This window comes from Engystomops pustulosus, chromosome 6 (genome assembly GCF_040894005.1).
Source record: "Engystomops pustulosus chromosome 6, aEngPut4.maternal, whole genome shotgun sequence".
Lineage (NCBI taxonomy): Eukaryota > Metazoa > Chordata > Amphibia > Anura > Leptodactylidae > Engystomops > Engystomops pustulosus.
In genome coordinates, this window is record NC_092416.1 from 163,131,393 (window position 1) to 163,151,351 (window position 19,959).

Here is a 19,959-nt window from a genome sequence, read left to right on the forward strand (position 1 = left end):
ATATTATAGGAGCCTACCCTATAGAACTAGGGAGATGTCCATATTAATTATAGCTTTACTTTGTGTTAAAAATATAGGGCGCAGCGGCCTCTGTATCAGATCGGTCAATGATTTACACACAGCGGTAACCTCTTCTTTGATGTCATCAAGAGGGTTAAGACATAGAGTGAAAGGACAGAAATGGCGCGAGGTTCGGATGAATGACTACTGGGTGTCGTATTTACAATTACTCTCATTTTCACACAGTTTCATAGACATTGGATTTCCAAGGTTTGAGGTAAAAAAAAAAAAAAAAAAAAGCATAAATAATAATCCACAGGAGATTGGTAAATTTAAAGGAGCCCTAAGCGTAAAAACATCCAGAGATCATGGAGGCAGACATTTTTGTGTGGACTCCTCCAAACCTACAGTCTGCCTCTCCCAAGCCTGAAATAGATGCTCTAAGTTTACTGCCCCTTTAAAAATGGAGACAAAGTGGGTGAAATGCTGGAGCGGGCTCAGACGTGGACTGACTGGCTGCTTAGATACTTTCTCATTTCAAGTGTTAACTGAACGTATTCAGGGTTATATAGAAGGGAATTGCACTACATGCAATATTCTCATGTACTAGTCAAATTGCCTCTACTATGATCAGGCACCTAGAAAACTCTATGGGGATTCCCTTTAGAAGTTTAACCAGCCCCCGACTGCTAAGGTGCATAGGCTACCAGTCGTGGATAAGCCATTTACTATTGTAATACCAAACAATGGATATTAGTGAGCTTCTATATACATAGACACATCAACAAATGGAACAGGTAATAGTAAACGTTGTAATAAACTTCACCAAGTGAAACAGCATGGGTATCTAAAAGCCTCCAGAGTTCCCGCCCTCCTCAGACAGATAAGGAAGCTAATGATTAACTCTTTCACAATGATTCGGCTCTCTGAGAAGAATAGGCTTGCCTTTATTAGGTCCCTTCTCAGTAGATAAGTTGATTACTGCTTAATCCAGGAAGAAAAAAATAAAGGAGATGGTACAGATTTCTATAGTAAAGTATATTACAATGTGTACTATTATCTCTGCTATTCATTTATCCATTTTTGTTAGACGTTTAGTTACGCTCTATTGCAGGTCCTGTGGAGACCTTCATGCTGTTCTATCATTCTAGAATTGTTATCCTCTACAATGATGTGGCTCACTATGGCTTGCATCTGTATATCAGAAGGCAAAAATCAGCTTCCCCTATTGCAAAGTGCATTCTAGTCACCCCCCCGACCAGGACGACTGGGGAAAATGTGACATAGCTGCGCTGATGGCTTTACTAGCTGCAGCTTTATTCATCAAACTACTGCACATAATATCCTCCCCTAGTATAACCCTGTGCACATCTGCCATATCCATATATCCATCTTCCCATATTTGAACCAAAATGGTTCAGTTTTATAGATTTTATAAATCTATTGTAGCACTCGCACCAGCCCTTTGTTACAGCAGTTATATTCACAATTCTGAATTCTGTAAATGGAAATTTCCCAGCATCCCTCAAGATAGGACTGTGGCATGTGCCCCACTAACATATACTGATGTAATGAAGGATGTATCTGGCGGGACACGGAGAGGTGTGGCCCCAACATCTCTAAGTATACAAGATCAGCAATGCAACTGCTCCTATTCACAGCCGGCCTGCAAGACAGCCGGCCTGCAAGACAGCCGGCCTGCAAGACAGCCGGCCTGCAAGACAGCCGGCCTGCAAGACAGCCGGCCTGCAAGACAGCCGGCCTGCAAGACAGCCGGCCGTATCAGGAGCCTCATCAACTCTCTCTTAGGACATCAGCAGAATTGAGAATGCTGCTCTGGACTACAAAACAGAGTATGCATTAGGATCACTGCAAATAAAGACAAAAAAAAGTAGTGCAATGTGCGTACAAGGTTACTTGCACTTTCCATATAGAACAGTAAAACTCTATAATGGTGTCCACAGGTAAATATACCCCTTAACTTATTGACAAGTGGTATAAACACCCTGTAAGTCAGCCTTCAGCCACATCACTATCTTGACAGGATTCATTTTGTTACACATTTTCAGGAGGGTCCGGACAGCTGAAGACTAGGAACCTTAGCGCCCTGTGATCTTAAAGAAGATGTGGCATAGACTGACATCACACAAGTCAGGCGCATGCTCAGTTTTCAGACGCAGAATGCAAGTTAAAATCGGCCTCGAGCGACGGTACAAAATACACACGGAGCACAGACTCATCTAAGAACTTAAGACTTGAGACGATTGCTCTGAACCTCCAGCCATGTATGAAATGGTCCTCTACGACACAGGAATCATGCGGGTCTATGCGAGATCTTGAGATTTTCTTTTCAGACAAAACTTAAAATGATCTGTGCAAAAGTCAAACGATACTTTTATATTCTGTACAATCTGCACGGATACTACATACACGGACGACAAATGAAAGGGGGATGCGATGTCTGATAGAAGTCTGACTTGATGCAATGTCGTGCATGTTTACAGGTGAGGGGATCATCAAGTAGACGACATCCCCCTTTTTACAGAAGTAAAAGCCACACGTCCCAATCCCAGATGAGCGGACGTTACACCACAGGACTCCCCTCCCGTAGTGCATAATAAATATGGCTATATACAGCTCAATGGGGCTGTGGGCATCCTGTGGTGTAACAGAATGCAGAATGTCGCATCCCTGGAAGACTGTGATACAACTAAAACCTCAGCTACATTTACACACAAGGAGCCTTGGATCTCCCGCTGACGGATCACATATAGAGGTGTATAGAAAAGGTGTACGCTGAAAAAGACAGACGGGTCAGAAGATGTCGTCACTGAAGAGTCAATCCTTGAGGAAAAGAAAAAAATGGAGAATGGAGGAGCCCAGGGAAGGGGGATCAGCAGTGTTCACACTTCTTGTGCTTGCAGGATATGTCAGGCCATTCTCACTCTTGACCAAATCCCTCTGTTTCTTCTATTGCAAAGAGCAACTTTTCTTTAAGTTGTTCAAAGCTTTTATAAGGCGGAAGATCCAGGCGGTTAAAGCTGAGAAACAAAAAAACAAAACAAAACACAGTATGAATACACAAGGGTGATGACATGACTACATGAAAGGGTCCTAAACATGGATGGTTATCCCTAAACAAGGGTCTACCAGCAGCTTTGACAATATAAAACTGCAGACCGTGTTCGGTAGCAGACATCTGTGAATAATGAAGTTATATTCCAGGATTGTACTTGGACTTGGATCGCTCTGCTGTGTGAGATATCTTCACTGAACTGCTCCACAGCCCTCCTCTCTCCTGTAAACTATAACAAGAAGCCTGATACGGCAAGGCTGTGAAGTTCACCAGTCCAGCTACAATACCAGAGTATAAATCCAATTTAAGGGCGCGGTCCCACGTTGCGTTTGCAAACGCAGACGCAGACCAAACCGCGCCCACCGGGCGGTCCGCGGTCCAATCGCATCGGCGTTTCTCTATGTTTCTATTGAAAACGCCGATGCGATTGGACCGCGGACCGCCCGGTGGGCGCGGTTTGGTCTGCGTCTGCGTTTGCAAACGCAACGTGGGACCGCGCCCGAACAGTCAAGCACACACAAAGATATAATCCCAGAACATTCCTGGGACAAAACCCAACACTGTCCGCAGCATTGATCAAAACTGCTGGTAGATCTCAGTTAAGCGTTTGTCTCATACATGTGAAAGTCACCGAAAGGAGGGACCTTGTAATAGGAGCCACTTCACTGATTCCACCACAGTTGACATTTTTCCTTTGACCTTCACCATTACCAAAATAATCAGGGCCATTAGTTTCAGTACATAATATGCCAATTGCGCCCTCTCCTGTCAGGGCAGTGCCAGGCTGTCTGCTCACGCCCAGGCCCCCCATCTCACAGCAGAGAGCATAATAAGCTACTAAAGTTTGCTTTGTGTTATGTGATATTCGGCCATGTTTCCTCCTCTCTATCGGGGCAGATACGGGCGATATATTTACCATGTGTGACTTCTAGGCAGCCAGTTTTCCTTCCCCACCTTCTCAATGCAGAACTTCTGAGGCCCGTTGCTCCCTGTGAGAAAAGAATTTATAATTAATCAGTGTTTGTCTATACCAGCGATGGCCAAACGTATGAGCTCCTGTGTCCAGATTTGTGTAAAAAAAACAAAACAAAAAAAAAAAACAACTGTACTGTCGTTATTAATAAAGATTTTGGGATCTGCTGTAAGAAAATGTTGCTGGTGTAAGAAGCACACACCTGAGACAACTCTTATCCCCCTCCCTGTAGTCACTGGAATGGACCTTGGCCCAGCGTCTGCTGCTGACAGGGTAACAGTTGGACCCAGTTCTATTGTTACCAGCTGTCTGGGTGCAATAAATTTAGTGCAGGTGGGAGATCTGCCTTCACTAACGGAGATAAGATGGCCGCTGTTTAAACAGGACAACTCTCCGATGCGCGAACATTGGCCATCTTACCTCAGTGTCCTGCCTCCGGGAGCTGTCAGCTTGCTGTGTGTCACCTCTGACACGTGGCATAGGGTAGCCATCACTGGTCTATACCTCACAATCTCTATGCTATGCTTATAGTGCTCTGAACACTGGATGCACGTGCAGTGCATCAAGGTGAATGGACTTTTTCTGTCCATTATTAATCTCCTGAATCTGGTGACTGGCAGGGGTTGATAACAGCTGCATTAAGCATGATGGCGTTTTAGTGGTTCCTTTAGAGGAACAGAACCGCTGCAACCCATCAGAGTCCTCAGTGGAGGCTTTAATACAAATGGCTAGAGAGGAGTGGACAAGACGTTCAATTCTGGCTGTCTGACCCAGACGGATTGGTGGACTAACCACTGATCCAGCAGATGGGCGCAAAATAGTAAGGCTATGAATAGGGTGTCCCCCCCTGAGGCTGCAGCACTAACCTATCCTAAAAATGTCTGCACTACTAACATTACCCGGGGTTTCTAAAGGAGAGACAAACAGTGAGATATATACTGCATGTAATTTTAATTGGCAAAAACTGGACTATCACATTAGAACAATATTCAACCAATTTACCAAAAAACAGGCCACCTACATACCCATTAAATCTGCAAATCCTCCGACTGGTAATCTGCACGTCCCAGTGACAAACTGAAGTAACCTCATGCGCTTCTCATTGTCGATTTCTTTAACAAACTAGAAAGTAAAAGATTAAAAATTGTATCTTAAAATTAAAAGGAAATAATACAGATCATTACTGACGTTTACAACATACTATGGAGGTAAGAGCTGCAATACCAGATACAGCCCTGGGAGAAAAGTGGTGCCCTTTCTGCAAAATACAGACATCAGGCACCATCATAAAACTCCTATACCAATATTAATAAGTCCGATCCATATCCCCACCTGCCAAAACCACACTATTTGCTTGCTGGTTCTGGTGTAGTGCCGGTAGATTGCGTTTCGCTGCCAATCATTTAGATCAATTTCTTGCATGCCGCAGAGCAGAACCTATAAGAAGAAGGACCAGCAAACATTATATATACACACACAAATATTATCTTGCTGTAAGTTATTCTCTGCTTTCTCTAGTCAACTTACTTCCAATTCTTTGGCATCAAAATACTGCAAATACTGCTGGGGGAGAATCTCATTGAAGCCCTCAAAGAAAGCCTGCGTCTGCTCCTCCACACCCCGGGATAACCTCCACTCCGCGACAAGCCTGAAAAACAAGGTCCATAGGGTCCATCAGGATCTGAATACCACCAACCACTTACAGATATAGGCCGGGCACTGCCATAGAGCCGACCAGTGCCCAGGCTAAGCTTTATAGGACCGGGCTCATCATTGGTGGCACACGGATGAGATATACCACTAATGTGCCGAGTACGAGGACCTGACACCTGCTAATGACAACCACTTTTGTTTTAGAAGAAACAATTTAGAAAGATAATTCACCTTATGTATTCTTCCTTGTTTTCCTCCGTCACCTGAATGTTGCTCCCGTTTGGCTTTAGGTCGTGGCTTTTGACCTCACCAAGCAGTTCCTTATCCACCGAAAAGAACATTTCTAGGCCGCACTCTTCTATGTTGTTTTCTCTGGGAACAAAGCAATAAAGTTATGTTCACTCTATATGTTCAGATTGTCATACAAAAGCATCAAATGAAATGTTGTGTTGTTGATCACAATCTGTTTTTATAAGGGAATCAGTCACCAGTCTTGATCACAATAAACTACAAACTGTATTTAGCATTGGCCCTGGAGATCAGTGTAACCATACCTTTGTGTGTGTGTGTTAAGTAACAGCAGGACTGTAAATGGTGACTTTGTTATCCAAGTTTTGCAGCTCCTAAAGTGCTCTGAGTGGGGCTTTTAGCCTGAAGAGCTTTCTGCTCTTTGCAATGGTGGTAACAGACAGGAGGCTTCACTTTATATATCAAGAAAGCAGAGCAAAATTTTTAACCCCTTAACGACGTGTGATGTATTACTACGTCACGCGTCCACCACGGGTGATTGGAGAGGGATCAAGGGATGAGCCTTCTCCATAGCCTGTGAGAGTATGCTGCATATTGCAGCAAACACCCACTGGTAACATCTGTGATCGGTGCTAGCACCTATCACGGGCATTAACCCTTCGATTGCAGCCGCCATGTTGTCTTGGGGGAGCCTACCACCTTGGTCAGGGTTTGGATCAGTTTTTTCATTGATCATTCACTCGGTCCTTGGTATGTATGTGTTTATATGCTCGGCATATGTGTCCAGGTCTCCTGAGACTTGCACAGGTTACAACCCTACATAGGAATTTTATTATTTTTGGTTCTTGACTTAAATAAGTAGCCACATGAGCCAGTCTCAAGAGAGTTATAACAATTCAAAGGTGATCCCCTGCTTAACCCCCTAACAACACGCATAGGGAGTGGGGGGATGGAGAGGGCTCATGGGCCGAGTCTTCTCCGTACCAGGTGGGTGTGTGCTGCATTTTGCAGCAAGCACCCACCAGTAACAACCGAGGGATGTGCTGGCACTGATCGCGGATATTTACTATGTAAATGCCTCCAGCAAAGCTTCTGTAGGCATTTAAATCCCTGTGGCGCTGCAATATTGAATTTGACCGCCGACCCCTGTGAAGTCAGTAGAAGCTGGTCGCTATGGGGTTAATAGATTTATATTTGTAAGTTACCCAATATCTTACCCCCACACATTACAACAAACATGAGTTCAAGTTGCCAACCCTTAAAAGGAAACCTACCATGAGGAAACTACCATCAGAAGTAGATGTGATGGTAGATACCTCCTGCTGCCTCTGCCCTAATCTGTAATGTAATAATCCTGGAACCTAATCTAACTTGTTAGGTTACATTATTTCCTCTGTATTATTCAAATACAGATCAGGGCAGAGTCAGGCGGGAGGAATCTACCATCAGGTCAACTTTTGATGGTAGATTCCTCAAGGTAAGTTTCCTATAAGCCGTCACACTAGGAGCTAGTCCGGTCTGACAAACTTTCTCCTTCCGCTTGTGGGTTTTACTGGACTGAAACTTGAACCACGAAACTCAACAGGTCCATTCATTGCAACAAATCAAACACATACATGGAGTTTGTTGTGGGACCAAACTCCCCTGTAGGAAAGGGGCTTTAGAATTCCCCCCCACCACCGCTCTAGACAAAAAGACATCATGTAAGTAATAACACCACCTACTTGATCCAGATAAGAGAATTGTAAAATTCCGGATCTACAGATTCCAGGTCCTTGAGCCCCACCGGCTTATTCAGTATACGTTTGTAGAATGGCAGAGAGAAACCAGTGTCTATAAATTTTCCATGGAATAAAGCCTAAGGATGAGACACGAGACGTTAAAACAAATAAAATATATATATATGTTACAAAAAGACAAGAAACATAATAGTATATGACAATTGGTACAGCTAGTGCACAGCCCCCAATTACAGACCCAGTCAAGAGGCCTAAGTGGGATCCAAATAACCTTACAAGGAGACTGTCACACCCACCATGGCAATGAACCTGCCGATGAAGCGGAAGTAGCGCAGATGGTCGGGGTTGATATAGGAGGCAGGGTTGATTTGCAGGCAGTAGTTATCTTTTCCGGCGTACTCAAATAGGCAGTACATGGGGTTAAGGACTTCATGGGACAGAAGGAAAAACCATTCCCTGTGAGGAAGAGAATATGGCATGAATCAGGATCACGTCACACCTCACAGAACTCAGCCAACAGCTGACGTCAGGGGACTAACCTTGCAACACCGCCGTAATCGAGCCCCTCCTCTCCGGGAATGATGATCCAAAGTCTTCTCCGTAGGTCTTGAGGGTTAAAGCTCATAATCTAAAAATGGTGTAATTAGAGACAATGATTAATCGCTTCTGTAGAATGTTATAAAAAAAACAAAAACAAAACAAATTAAAAAAAAAAAAAAAAAAGTCTGAACTTACATACTTTAACACTTATAGAGCAGGAGGGGATGCAGATAAGAAACTATGTACAATCTGCTCAGCTCCTCCTGCTCTATAACATGCTGCCTGCAGATAGGACACTATGTACAATCTGCTCAGCTCCTCCTGCTCTATAACATGCTGCCTGCAAATAAGAAACTATGTACAATCTGCTCAGCTCCTCCTGCTCTATAACATGCTGCCTGCAGATAGGACACTATGTACAATCTGCTCAGCTCCTCCTGCTCTATAACATGCTGCCTGCAGATAGGACACTATGTACAATCTGCTCAGCTCCTCCTGCTCTATAACATGCTGCCTGCAAATAAGAAACTATGTACAATCTGCTCAGCTCCTCCTACTCTATAACATGCTGCCTGCAGATAGGACACTATGTACAATCTGCTCAGCTCCTCCTGCTCTATAACATGCTGCCTGCAGATAGGACACTATGTACAATCTGCTCAGCTCCTCCTGCTCTATAACATTCTGCCTGCAGATAGGACGGTGTGTTTTTTTTTTTAACAGATTCCCTTCAAAACATTCACTCAACCAACCTAACCTTTGACTTACAACTTCTTAAAGTGGAGATTTATCATTTTATATCTTTAGTTACAAACCTGCTGAAAGGAATCCTCAAACAAGGTTTTCCTATTGACTGTGATCTTGATGTGTTGCGGCATAAAGAGTTGCTGTAATGAAATAGCGGATACTAAAGGATTGTACATTTGTGGTAAAGCAGCTATAAATACAGTGCAGTAGAGGGCACCTCATCAATAACATGCCATTACAGAGGAGATGACTCTAGGGGCCAGGTATCTTTGAACATATTAAGGTGATAAAATATTAGTAAGTGCTATACATAGGGGTGAAAACCAAATGTCAGCATGTACTTACTTGACACCAGAACCTGAAGTATTGCACTTTAGCTTTGAAGTCTCGCACATAAGCAATCTGCGGCCCATTATCTCTGTACACAGGAAGACATGAGAGGCAGGCGATGAATAAGGTGTTACTACACGGTTTCACAGTCTGGAAACTAATCTAGAGCAGCTAGTAACAGGCGAGTGTTATTCTCACAATAAATGTACTCACAAGGCAGATTTTCCAGTCCGAGGGTCAATGTAAGTAGTGGTTCTTCTATTGTGATCTACAAAATAGGGGACGCCATCCACTGTAAACCTCATCTCCCAGCCCTCCGGTAAGGGCTTTTCATTGAGTTGCCTAAAATACACAAGAACAAGATTTGTATACAACAGCGCACATCTCACAAAAAAAAAAAGTGAAAAGGGGGAGATGTGTACAGATAAAGGTCACCAACACTTACAGTAAGAAGATTGTGTCGCCAGAAAGGGACAGATTATTTGAATTAGGTCTTATGTTAAACACATCAAGAAAAGTCTCTAAAGTTTTGACAATCTTTATATAAACGAATAGCACAGATGAAAATAATAACTTAAGTAATATACTTTAATACAGAAATCTGCTCCCATTTCCTGATTTTTTTCCTGTATTAAGCAATTTGTGTAAATCAGCTTTCTGTCCTGTATCCACTGACAGCTGAGAGATAAAGGAGCCTGATAAACTACAGTCCCTGGATAGTCTAATATCTACACTGAGCTGAATCATCAAGGTAAATATTGTCTGGGAATGGAATGAGTTATTCATTAGCCTCCTTATCTGTCTGAAGAGAATGTAGAAAGGCTTCAGATATACTGCTTGCTACAAAACAAAGAAGCAGCAGAAAAAAAGGCACAGAGAAACTGCTTTACACAATGATGTTTATAAGAAAGGTTGTCATTATCACCTGCTCTATTCTTATTTAAAATAAAATGACAAAAAATTATGTTCAGGTACGCTTTTATTTGAGGATAGTTATAAAAAAAAAAAAAAAAGAAGAAGCTAAAAATGGTAATTAGTCACAATAATGAGTAATCAATAAAATATATTCTAAGCCTATATGACAACAATTTATATAGATGAAGTAGTGTCATAGGTACAAGTTCTAATTAGCACAATACGCAATTTAGTATTTTGCACTTCTGTAGTGTAGCTGCTTCCTACATGCCATATTTTTTTAGCACAATTTTCGTGCTGAAAAAGCCTCTCTCTGCTTATACTGGAGTATTTAAAAAGAATAAAGTTAGTACTCACCCCCAGGGATGACCCCTGGTGACCTCTTCAGGTTCCCTGGCCAGGTAGCAGATGCATGTCTATGCGATCTGCCGGGACACAACTGTGACATGGCAGTGTCGCCGCCTGCTCATATCATAGCTCTGTTCTGGCAATTCACATACATGTGCATCTGCCAGCTGGAAGCCTGAAGAAGTGCTGCGGGGAGAAGAGGGTGCTGGGCATTACACTAATGGGGGCGCGCTGCTGGGCATTACACTAATGGGGGCGCGCTGCTGGGCTTTACACTAATGGGGGCGCGCTGCTGGGCTTTACACTAATGGGGGCGCGCTGCTGGGCTTTACACTAATGGGGGCGCGCTGCTGGGCATTACACTAATGGGGGCGCGCTGCTGGGCTTTACACTAATGGGGGCGCGCTGCTGGGCTTTACACTAATGGGGGCACGCTGCTGGGCATTACACTAACGGGGGCGCGCTGCTGGGCATTACACTAACGGGGGCGCGCTGCTGGGCATTACACTAACGGGGGCGCGCTGCTGGGCATTACACTAATGGGGGCGCGCTGCTGGGCATTACACTAATGGGGGCGCACTGCTGGGCATTACACTAATGGGGGCGCGCGGCTGGGCATTACACTAATGGGGGGAATTTCATTCATGAAGGGAGGTTACTGGACATTTTATTGGAGATTTCTGCATTTCCCTCCCACGGCTTATACACAATACGTTTAACCATTTTTTTGTGGTAAAACTGGGCACCTCGGCATATACTCCAGTGTATACACGGTATCTTCACCCTTCAGATAAAAAGGGTCCTACTTTCCAGCATGTCTATGACTGTACATATGACCATTTCATCATTTTAATATTACATTATGTTTTACTGCGATGTTGAGTTCCCATTCTTTTGTTTCAATTTTTTTTGTTAATTTTACCCACAATCAAAAAAAAAAATCTTCAACTCCTGTGCTTGTTACTTTGCGCAATTATGAAAGCTCATCTATTCCGCTCTTCCTTCCTGTACAGTGACCCATGCACAGGTCACAGATCACATCTAGAAATCTTTCTCCTAAACCTCAATGAAACTCTTCTTGGACTGAACTTTTCTAGGTTCAGAGGAGTCTAAAAGATGAAAGACTTCAGTGTCAGTCACCAGGATCAATGGAAAACAAATGTCACTTTCAGCTGCTTCTCCTGCCACTCCATCTACTCACCATGGAAAGCCTATGAAAAGGTCACTTACCCCTGATTTCGTGGATCCTCCCACTGAGTTGTCCGTGTATTGTGATTGACAAAATACACTCTACCGTTTCCGTCTGTCCGCTTTTCTGCAATATGCAAGGAGCATACATTTTAGGGGTCAAATATACAATTGCTTACTTACTGCTTCAATTGATACAGATTAATAAGGACTACATCCAATTGTTATACTCACCCCATCCACCAGCTAATGGCCCCAGGGGATCATACTCTTTGTTCTGACTATAATCTTGGTTCTATAAAAAAAATAAACATGATATATAGATATTAAGAAAAGTCTGAACAATAAACTCGCTTATTACAGTTTCAATAAAGCGTGTAACCCCCATACTGACCTCTATGCAAATTTAACAACAATGGGGGAGGATTTATTAAGTGCCAGGATTTAGGCTACAAAATGGTTCCAAAAATCATACTTATTCTGTGACTACAGGAAGAGGGATAAGTAAAATTTCAGGGCAACCCCTTTAATTGTTTTAGCACGTCCTGTAGTAACTGTGTGCGGATGATTTGCAGCCGTGACAGTAAAGGGAGCTCACCCCATAGATGAACCTCTGGTTGAATTGTTGCATTTGCCCTTGCAGCTGGTTACGTTGAAGTTGCCACTGCTCATAGTTGCGTACAGATTCAATGGTGGGCCTCTGCCACGTGGTGGTCCTTGTTATGTGGTCTACATAATAGATGCGCCCCATGTTATCTACACGCCGCTCCCACCTGTAAATGAAAGAAATTAGGACTGATTAGAAATTAGTGTCTGATAAAATACAGTTGTGACTGTAATATTCAGAGAAAAATGCATAAAATCTTTTGTAGATGCTCAGCGTAAACGCCAGGAAATCTCTTGACTTATACAAAGACATATACAGACAGGGGCATTCCTTTTGCCTCCATCTGCACAGAAAAGTTGTATTTGTGTGGGAAATACAAGATGGATATACACAACAAGCTACATCTTTCCCTTCCTGCTGAGCAGCATATACGCTCAGTAGAGGTCATAATTGCCTGCAGGGGACAGATGCAAATTACTGCATCCCTCCCTGGCCTCTGCTGTGCATACACTCAATGTCCCATATAAGGATAGTGACATCACTGGGGAAAACTTTATAAATATCACCAGCAGCCAATCATTGCCTCCTCAATGCAAATGTTCACTCCTTCGCCTGCTTTCAGAAGGAGAAACATAATGACTTATCCCACTGTATGAACATACAGAGAGATACTTTCCATCCCCCGTTTTAAGGACATGTCTGTCTGACGACTCCTTACAACAGAATGCAAATACGCGATGTGAATGCAGCCTTATTCAGACGAACCATGGAAAGAATGAATATCATACATGTATCGAAATCGATAGATGGAAAGAGCAGGCTTAAAGGCTGCCAACACCTTTTCTCAATTGCTGCTTTTACAAATACTCACCCCGGAGGTAGAGGTTCTGGCCTGTCCCAGGTCGTCCTTTTTGCCACATGGTCTACAAAATACACACGTCCATGCTGATCCACACGCTGCTCCCATCTGCAAGGAACACAGATGATATATCATCATATTAATCTTTATCCCCAGCATCCCTGTGATGAACTTGTAAAATATGCGGCTCACCCACAGAATACTAAAATATTCACAATATTCAGATACTCTGCAAGGGTCATTTATTCTCATAAGACAATGCTGATCAAACGCTGGAGCATTAGACCGGCTACAAAAAGTGCATTCATTTCCTTCAAATTATCTATTCCCCTGTATGGAAACAATCCTACAATGATAGCAAATGTCTCCCTTCGTACCCAGGAGGAAGCGCTCCTTGGTTGACACCACCGATTCTCTGGCTGTCGATGTTGACGGGAACAATCTGTCTAGACACTGGAGGGGCGGCGGGTATGGCATCCATCTGCGGTGGTGGGGCACAGCCTGCCATGTTGGCTGTAGGCTCTGAGTTGTTGAAAGGAGCACCATTAGGAGGACCTGGAGGAAAAGTAGAAGATTGTTAGTGAACCTTGAAGGGAACACATTGTATATGTAATTGTACAAGTTAATGCAGGTGTACAGATAATGGAGGATAATCATGGAGTGTAGGCTAGTATCCAGCCCGCTCGGCCTGTAGACATGGTGCTACAACGAGGAGTAATGAATGCAATGTTAGAAATATTTTCACTAGTTGGATTGCAGTAGTCGAAATAGTTTATGGCAATTTCAACAGCTAAAAAAAGTTTCAGACATGAGCTCCACTACTGCACAGTGCAACCCTCTCTACTATATATTATACATATATAGGGCTTATTCACACAGCAGCCATCCACATACATGTACAGGATGCAATGCTAACCACAGTCACTATACACTATATTTGATGGTTTGGCATGTAAAGGGAACCTGCCATCAGCAATTGGCTAAATAAACCACTACCATAATATTGTCAAACAGCATAATACCCTCTAGTTTTTGTTTCTTTCATGGCCCAGTTCGGTGGCATCATCCAGAAAATAAACTTTGAAGTGAGCTGTAAATTGGTCCCATAAAGTCAAGGAGGCGGAGAGTTTAACACTGAAGTCAGGGTAGGGGGCTCGGAATGCCTCCTCCTCTGTGATTACCGCCTTAAATTTATACAATCAGTTTACATCTTACTTCAAAGTAGATTTTCTGGATGATGCCACCGCACTGGGTCATGAAAGAAACACAATCTGGAAGGTTTTAAGTCATATTTGGCCATTCGTGTCAGCCCCATAGACTTTGACTGGACTGGCAGCACACATGTTAGACTGACAGTAATAAGCAAAGTAACTGCAGAGGCTACTCGGTCATGTACTAGCCCAACCGGGCACTGGGAGCCAAGGATACTCCACACCCCAGGAGCCTCTGCAGTTAATATACATATTACTAACAAAGTTTTAAACAAGTTAGGTTCCAGGATTATTAAATTACAGATTAGGAGACGGGCAGGCGGTAGGAATCTACCATCACATCTACTTCTGATTCCTCATGGTAGGTTTCCTTTATTTCCATGTTGCTGGAAACCGAAATGTTATCCTACCTGAGAGAGAGGCTCTCTGAGGGGTAGGTGGTGGTGGGCGGGATGGTCTGGGAGGTCTGTTGGGTTTGAACCCTCCATTGGATAAGGATGGTGAACTGGTGCCATTGCTTTGCTGATTTTCACTAGGACTTGTGCCGTCTGTACTGTCCACACTGAAAGACAATTCAAGTTTCACAGCAACAAAACCTAGAATATTGACCAGAACATGGATCTCTTACAGATTCATGAAGGTTCGGGTCATAAAGTCATGTTAGTGTTTGTGATGTACATACTATATATATTAATTTTTAGTTGGTCAAAGATAAAGCTTTGACCAAGTAACAAAAATAAATAAATAAAAAAAAAAAATCAGTAAATTGGTGTTCTGTTTATCAACAGGATCAGAGCCCTGGAGAAAGGAAAATATAGGTGCTTTACTATTTTAAGTCTTCCTGGTACCCATGTAAAAAATCCCCATCCCAAACAACCCCTTTAAGGGTATGTGCTCTTCCATGACCTCTCCAGCCTGGGTGTAGTGTACACTGTGAGCATGACTATTTTAACAATCGCCTTTACAACCACGTAGCAGTGCACTTACCTGACAAAAGCCGAATCCATCTGTACTCTGGAGTTATCAGTGGATGCTACACAAGAAGGGAATACAGAAATAGGTCATCAACTTTCACTTAAATTCTGTTCCAGTAACATTAATTAATGTGAACCCCTCAGCATGTTGCCTCAACCACAAGCAGAAATGCCAACTTCTGCCTATGCCCAGCACTGGAACTGGAAAGTGTAATGAGGAAACTGGTGGCCATTTCACAATGTCTGTGGTTACAGCAGCATGAATGTACCAGCAAGTTCCCTTTAAATGTCCTAACACGAGTCAATCTGAACCAAAATCATAAACTCTACAAAACATTGTAAAATCAACTATACATTTAGCTTATGCTTGTAAACTACACCCCAAGGAGGAGATTTATCACTGCGAATATGTCAGTTTTCTGACGTAGAAGCACTTAATCTAATAAATGAATAAAATGGAATCAACACACCACGTGGGTGTAAAGTGACATGGCCCCCGGGGGATTGGGCCAGCACTAGGCGATCCTGCCTACTTTAGGTTCAGGACTCCCATAAAGTTAAATGGAGAGTGGCTGCTCATCGGCGGCACATTCTCCATTCAGCCCATCTGTGGATATGTTATATATAGTCTTGATTGGAAATCCTCTTTAAAAGGGCATCTACCACCAGGGTGAAGGACTGTATGCAAATGAGCCTGAGGGGCTCCAAGCTCCATAGATGTTAAAGGATTTCCATACAGTCCTTTATCCTGGTGGTAGATGCCCTTTATGTCCTATGAGACTGATATTGGGTTCGGTAATGAGAACCCCCGGCTGTTCAAATTTGCAGCGGAGCTCTAGATTTCACCTTACAAGCCAGGATGTCAATCACATCCAGCAAATGAATGAGATGTAATACCAAGTACAACCACTATGCAATGTATGGTGCGATGCTTGGTATTAGCAACAAAGGGTGCACCATTAGTTTGGATGATGACAAATAGGTGATGGTGGGGGGGCTGGGGGGGTCAAGCCTCCTGTGATCCGAGATCAATGAATTCATTGAGAACCCAAAATGTTTAAAAAAAAAAAAAAAAAAAAAAACACAACACCTGTACAACTTACCTGACAAAGCAGTAGCCTCTCCATTGGCCAGGAGCTCTGGGTCTACCTGCAAGCCATTCAAGCACACGGACAGGTCACCCACTGTCTCTCGGTCTCCCTGCAGCTGTAAGTTCACAACCACTTCTTCCACTGGAATGAAAACCCGGACATGACAGATTTTATTTTTCATTCTGTACAACTCATGGCTAATTCACCAGGGGTAAAAATACCAGAGATCACTTCCACAACTACACTACAGATTTTATCACCGACTTTTTTAGGCTCTTGAAACACAAGAGCATTTCTTAACAATATGCAAATTAGGCAGAAGTGCTTCAGGGGGCGTCACCAGAGAGCCCTGGGCTCTAGCTTGACTGGCTAAGACACGCCCCCACAGCACTTCTTCTATGGAGCTTCCCCCCCATGGTCTGTGATGTCACCCTATTCTCTAAGAATCCCTCTCACGCCCTTTATGGTCTTCACTGCTCAGTCCGGCTGCACAACCTAACCTGGAAGCTGCATCGAGTCACAGCGCAAACGCCTCACTGGAGGGAATGGTTGTGCAGCCGCACTCAGTAATGGGCAGCGGCAAAATAGAAATGGCATAGCGCATGAGCGCCAAGAGATAAATACACGTAAATACATGTGGACCCATTACACCTATTAATAATATTTCTAACTTTTTTTTTTTTTTTTAATCTCAGTTATCTGGTCACTTCGATAATTGTCGATTTAATCCCAGGTTTAATATATATCCAGACTCTCGGGATACACCCACATTGGGCGAACTGCACAACCGCCAGCATTGGAGTTCTGAATGAGAAGAGGAAAGTGTCTGTACTACTTATTAACGAGCACAGGTCCGACGTTCGGACCCGAAGAGACTAATTTACTTACTCAGTGGGACAGGTTTGGATCAAAATCTATAAATTATTAGAGTACACTGTGGTGTAAGATTTTGGTGTATATAAAAGGTGCCGGATGGACTAATCCAGGTGTTGGAATAAGGGGTTAAATTTTAGTTGACAGGTGAACCTGGCACGTTACCACAATGGGAATGAGTAAAGATGGAGGACACAAGAGGGCACTCATTGTGTGCCAAACTTTTCTTGGCCAGGTGCTCGAGTGCAATAACAAGATCCATGTACATGAAAGGTGCCCTCATTTGTAGAGGTCTGACTGCTCTTATTAGAAGAAGGCACCTTGTATAAGATCATCTCCGACTTGTCTATAAAGGGTTACTGCTGTCTGCACCATTGCCAAGAAGACTGAGACACACAAGGCTAACAATGATCTTCCCAGACGTCCTTGTCAGCCGGATGTAGCCACAATATACGGCCTACTGTGCTCTGGGAGGTGTAGAATGGGAGCCTTTAGCACCCACTCAGTGGTTTAACTCTTTATGACCTTACGTGTATGACAGCAGTGCATAAAATATGGCCGTCTCTTCCCAGAAACAAACACAATTGTAGAGAAGAGATGCGGCAGTAAGGCGACATCTATGATCAGATCCCTGCTGCGGCACACAGGTCCAGCAATGCAGTCATAGTCCTATGTGATCGCCAGGTCTCATACATTGAATAATAAGCATAGCTACAGAATATGGATCAAAACCTGTGCCCTAGAACAGAAAGAGCCAGGACATCTAGTATACACCACAGAGTGGATAACACGCTGTTCATAAGGGTGCCATCACAAGAACAAGACCCCAAATTTGGGAGGAGCACTGATGGGTGGTCCTTCCAATCCAATCAATAGCATAGGAGTGTCAGAAACTGCAGAGCACAGTGCTAAGGTATCACTGGCCTTCGCTTAGACACTCCTTCTCCATGGAAAGTGGGCATAAAGAAGGCGGAGCCACCAAGCTGAATACATCAAGAGGCCCCTACATCCATCATACACCGGTGCTTGTGCTCATAGGATAAAGCAGAGCCTCCCAACTTATATGATATGATAACACAGAGCCTCCTGATGTATCCAGCAGTGCCGGAGGAGCTTGGCTCTTATATCATAAATGTCCCCCAGTGAGCCGAAGTGCTGGAGGAAACTCAATGCTGTGCTCAGCAATTTGACACTCCTATATTGTTGAGTGGAGCTGCAGGATGCATGCACGTCCTTCCAATCCATTTATTAACGAGAAATGGATCCTCATCATATAGCTGTGGAATGTCTCCTTTAAGTAAGAATTTCCTGCATCAAGATGATTCCACAAAATAGAAACCATTGGGGACTCTGTACAATTCTGGAAGTAGAAATACATTAATGAGGAGAGTGCTGCTTGTGGCTTTCTTCTCATTTGCATCCAACAAAACTAGATATGAAGACAAAAAAAAAAAAACAAAAACAAAAAAAAAAAAAACAACACACTTCCTAGCCTTGGAGTATTCTATGAATCTGGATGTAAAGGGAGGAGAGAAAAATAATTAAATTAAATATGGAATCTTCTTACTGGTGCCCTATGATTGTGGGACACAGGTAAACAGTTAGCTAATGCCTACAGGTGAAGTGTAGTCAGAAGGATCTTATCAGTGGGTCTGTGTCACGAGAGGCGTCAGGTGATCCCTTCAGGGAGACTTGCGCAACCTGGGAACATCCAACGCACTTTACAAAAGAAAACTTGTGCTGGAAACCTCTTCCATATTGTATACTCACATTTCATATTATTGGCTACTAATGTTTCCTGTAGGTTCAGCGATGCCGTGCCGAGGAGAGCGTCTGATTTTAACGTCTGATGGCTCCATACCCGGAAATTTAATACACTGAATGGGGTAACAATTCTGCAAACAGAAGCAAATTCCATTGAATTATTAAATATATTAAAGGACACCTGTCATCAGGTCTGTGCCACTAGTCCTGTCACCTCTACCTGTTGGAACAGCTCACTAGGATCCCATCCCAGCCTTTATCTAGTTACTTCATACATTATTCATTGTAAAATCATCATTTCTTTATTATGTAAATGAGGCTGGTCACATGGTCAGAGGCAGTGATGTCACCCCTGTTCCCCCTCCCCTCTCCTCCCCCTGCTCATGTCTATGTGTAATGTATAGTAAAGCATGGCTAGTGTGTGTGCTGCATCTGCTGACATGCTGCATCCTCCTAATACACATGTAAGAGACACAGACAGCAGCTACACATGAATCTGACATGTTCTGCTATAACATGGCTGCATGGAGCTGCTGTATCTCTCCTATACACACACACACAGGCTGCAGGGGGTGCCAGCACCAGGAAGTACATGGAGGAGCCATTACACCATTATACCTCCCATTATTATACAGGCTGTCAGTCATGTGTATAGGAGTATCTCATACACACGCAGGCTGCAGGGGGCGCCAGCACAGGAAGTACATGGAGGAGCCATCACATCATTATACCTCACATCATTATACAGGCTGTCAGTCAAGCACTGGGGGTGTGGCTGTGCCTCCCACTCATGAATAAGCCGGACAGCTTGAATATGCTAAT

General features: G+C 43.4%; 1 protein-coding gene across 2 annotated transcripts in view; it reads right to left on the reverse strand.

Annotated features, from left to right (window-relative positions):
* Positions 1–279: 279 nt before the first annotated feature.
* The window catches only part of ITCH (itchy E3 ubiquitin protein ligase), a 48,246-nt gene continuing 28,566 nt past the window's right edge, over positions 280–19,959 (reverse strand). For both annotated transcript variants that reach the window (XM_072112179.1, XM_072112178.1), the window contains exons 4-24: positions 19,144–19,268; positions 16,513–16,641; positions 15,423–15,468; positions 14,846–14,997; positions 13,602–13,779; positions 13,237–13,332; positions 12,357–12,531; positions 11,993–12,053; positions 11,801–11,885; positions 9,521–9,649; positions 9,323–9,395; positions 9,046–9,117; positions 8,230–8,318; positions 7,987–8,146; positions 7,676–7,809; positions 5,934–6,074; positions 5,577–5,697; positions 5,382–5,486; positions 5,075–5,171; positions 3,993–4,065; positions 280–3,041 (exon numbers count right to left, since the gene is read on the reverse strand). In XM_072112179.1, the coding sequence (XP_071968280.1) occupies positions 2,942–3,041; positions 3,993–4,065; positions 5,075–5,171; positions 5,382–5,486; positions 5,577–5,697; positions 5,934–6,074; positions 7,676–7,809; positions 7,987–8,146; positions 8,230–8,318; positions 9,046–9,117; positions 9,323–9,395; positions 9,521–9,649; positions 11,801–11,885; positions 11,993–12,053; positions 12,357–12,531; positions 13,237–13,332; positions 13,602–13,779; positions 14,846–14,997; positions 15,423–15,468; positions 16,513–16,641; positions 19,144–19,268 (2,341 nt within the window). In that variant the 3' untranslated portion in view covers positions 280–2,941. The remainder of the gene's footprint in view (positions 3,042–3,992; positions 4,066–5,074; positions 5,172–5,381; positions 5,487–5,576; positions 5,698–5,933; positions 6,075–7,675; positions 7,810–7,986; positions 8,147–8,229; positions 8,319–9,045; positions 9,118–9,322; positions 9,396–9,520; positions 9,650–11,800; positions 11,886–11,992; positions 12,054–12,356; positions 12,532–13,236; positions 13,333–13,601; positions 13,780–14,845; positions 14,998–15,422; positions 15,469–16,512; positions 16,642–19,143; positions 19,269–19,959) is intronic.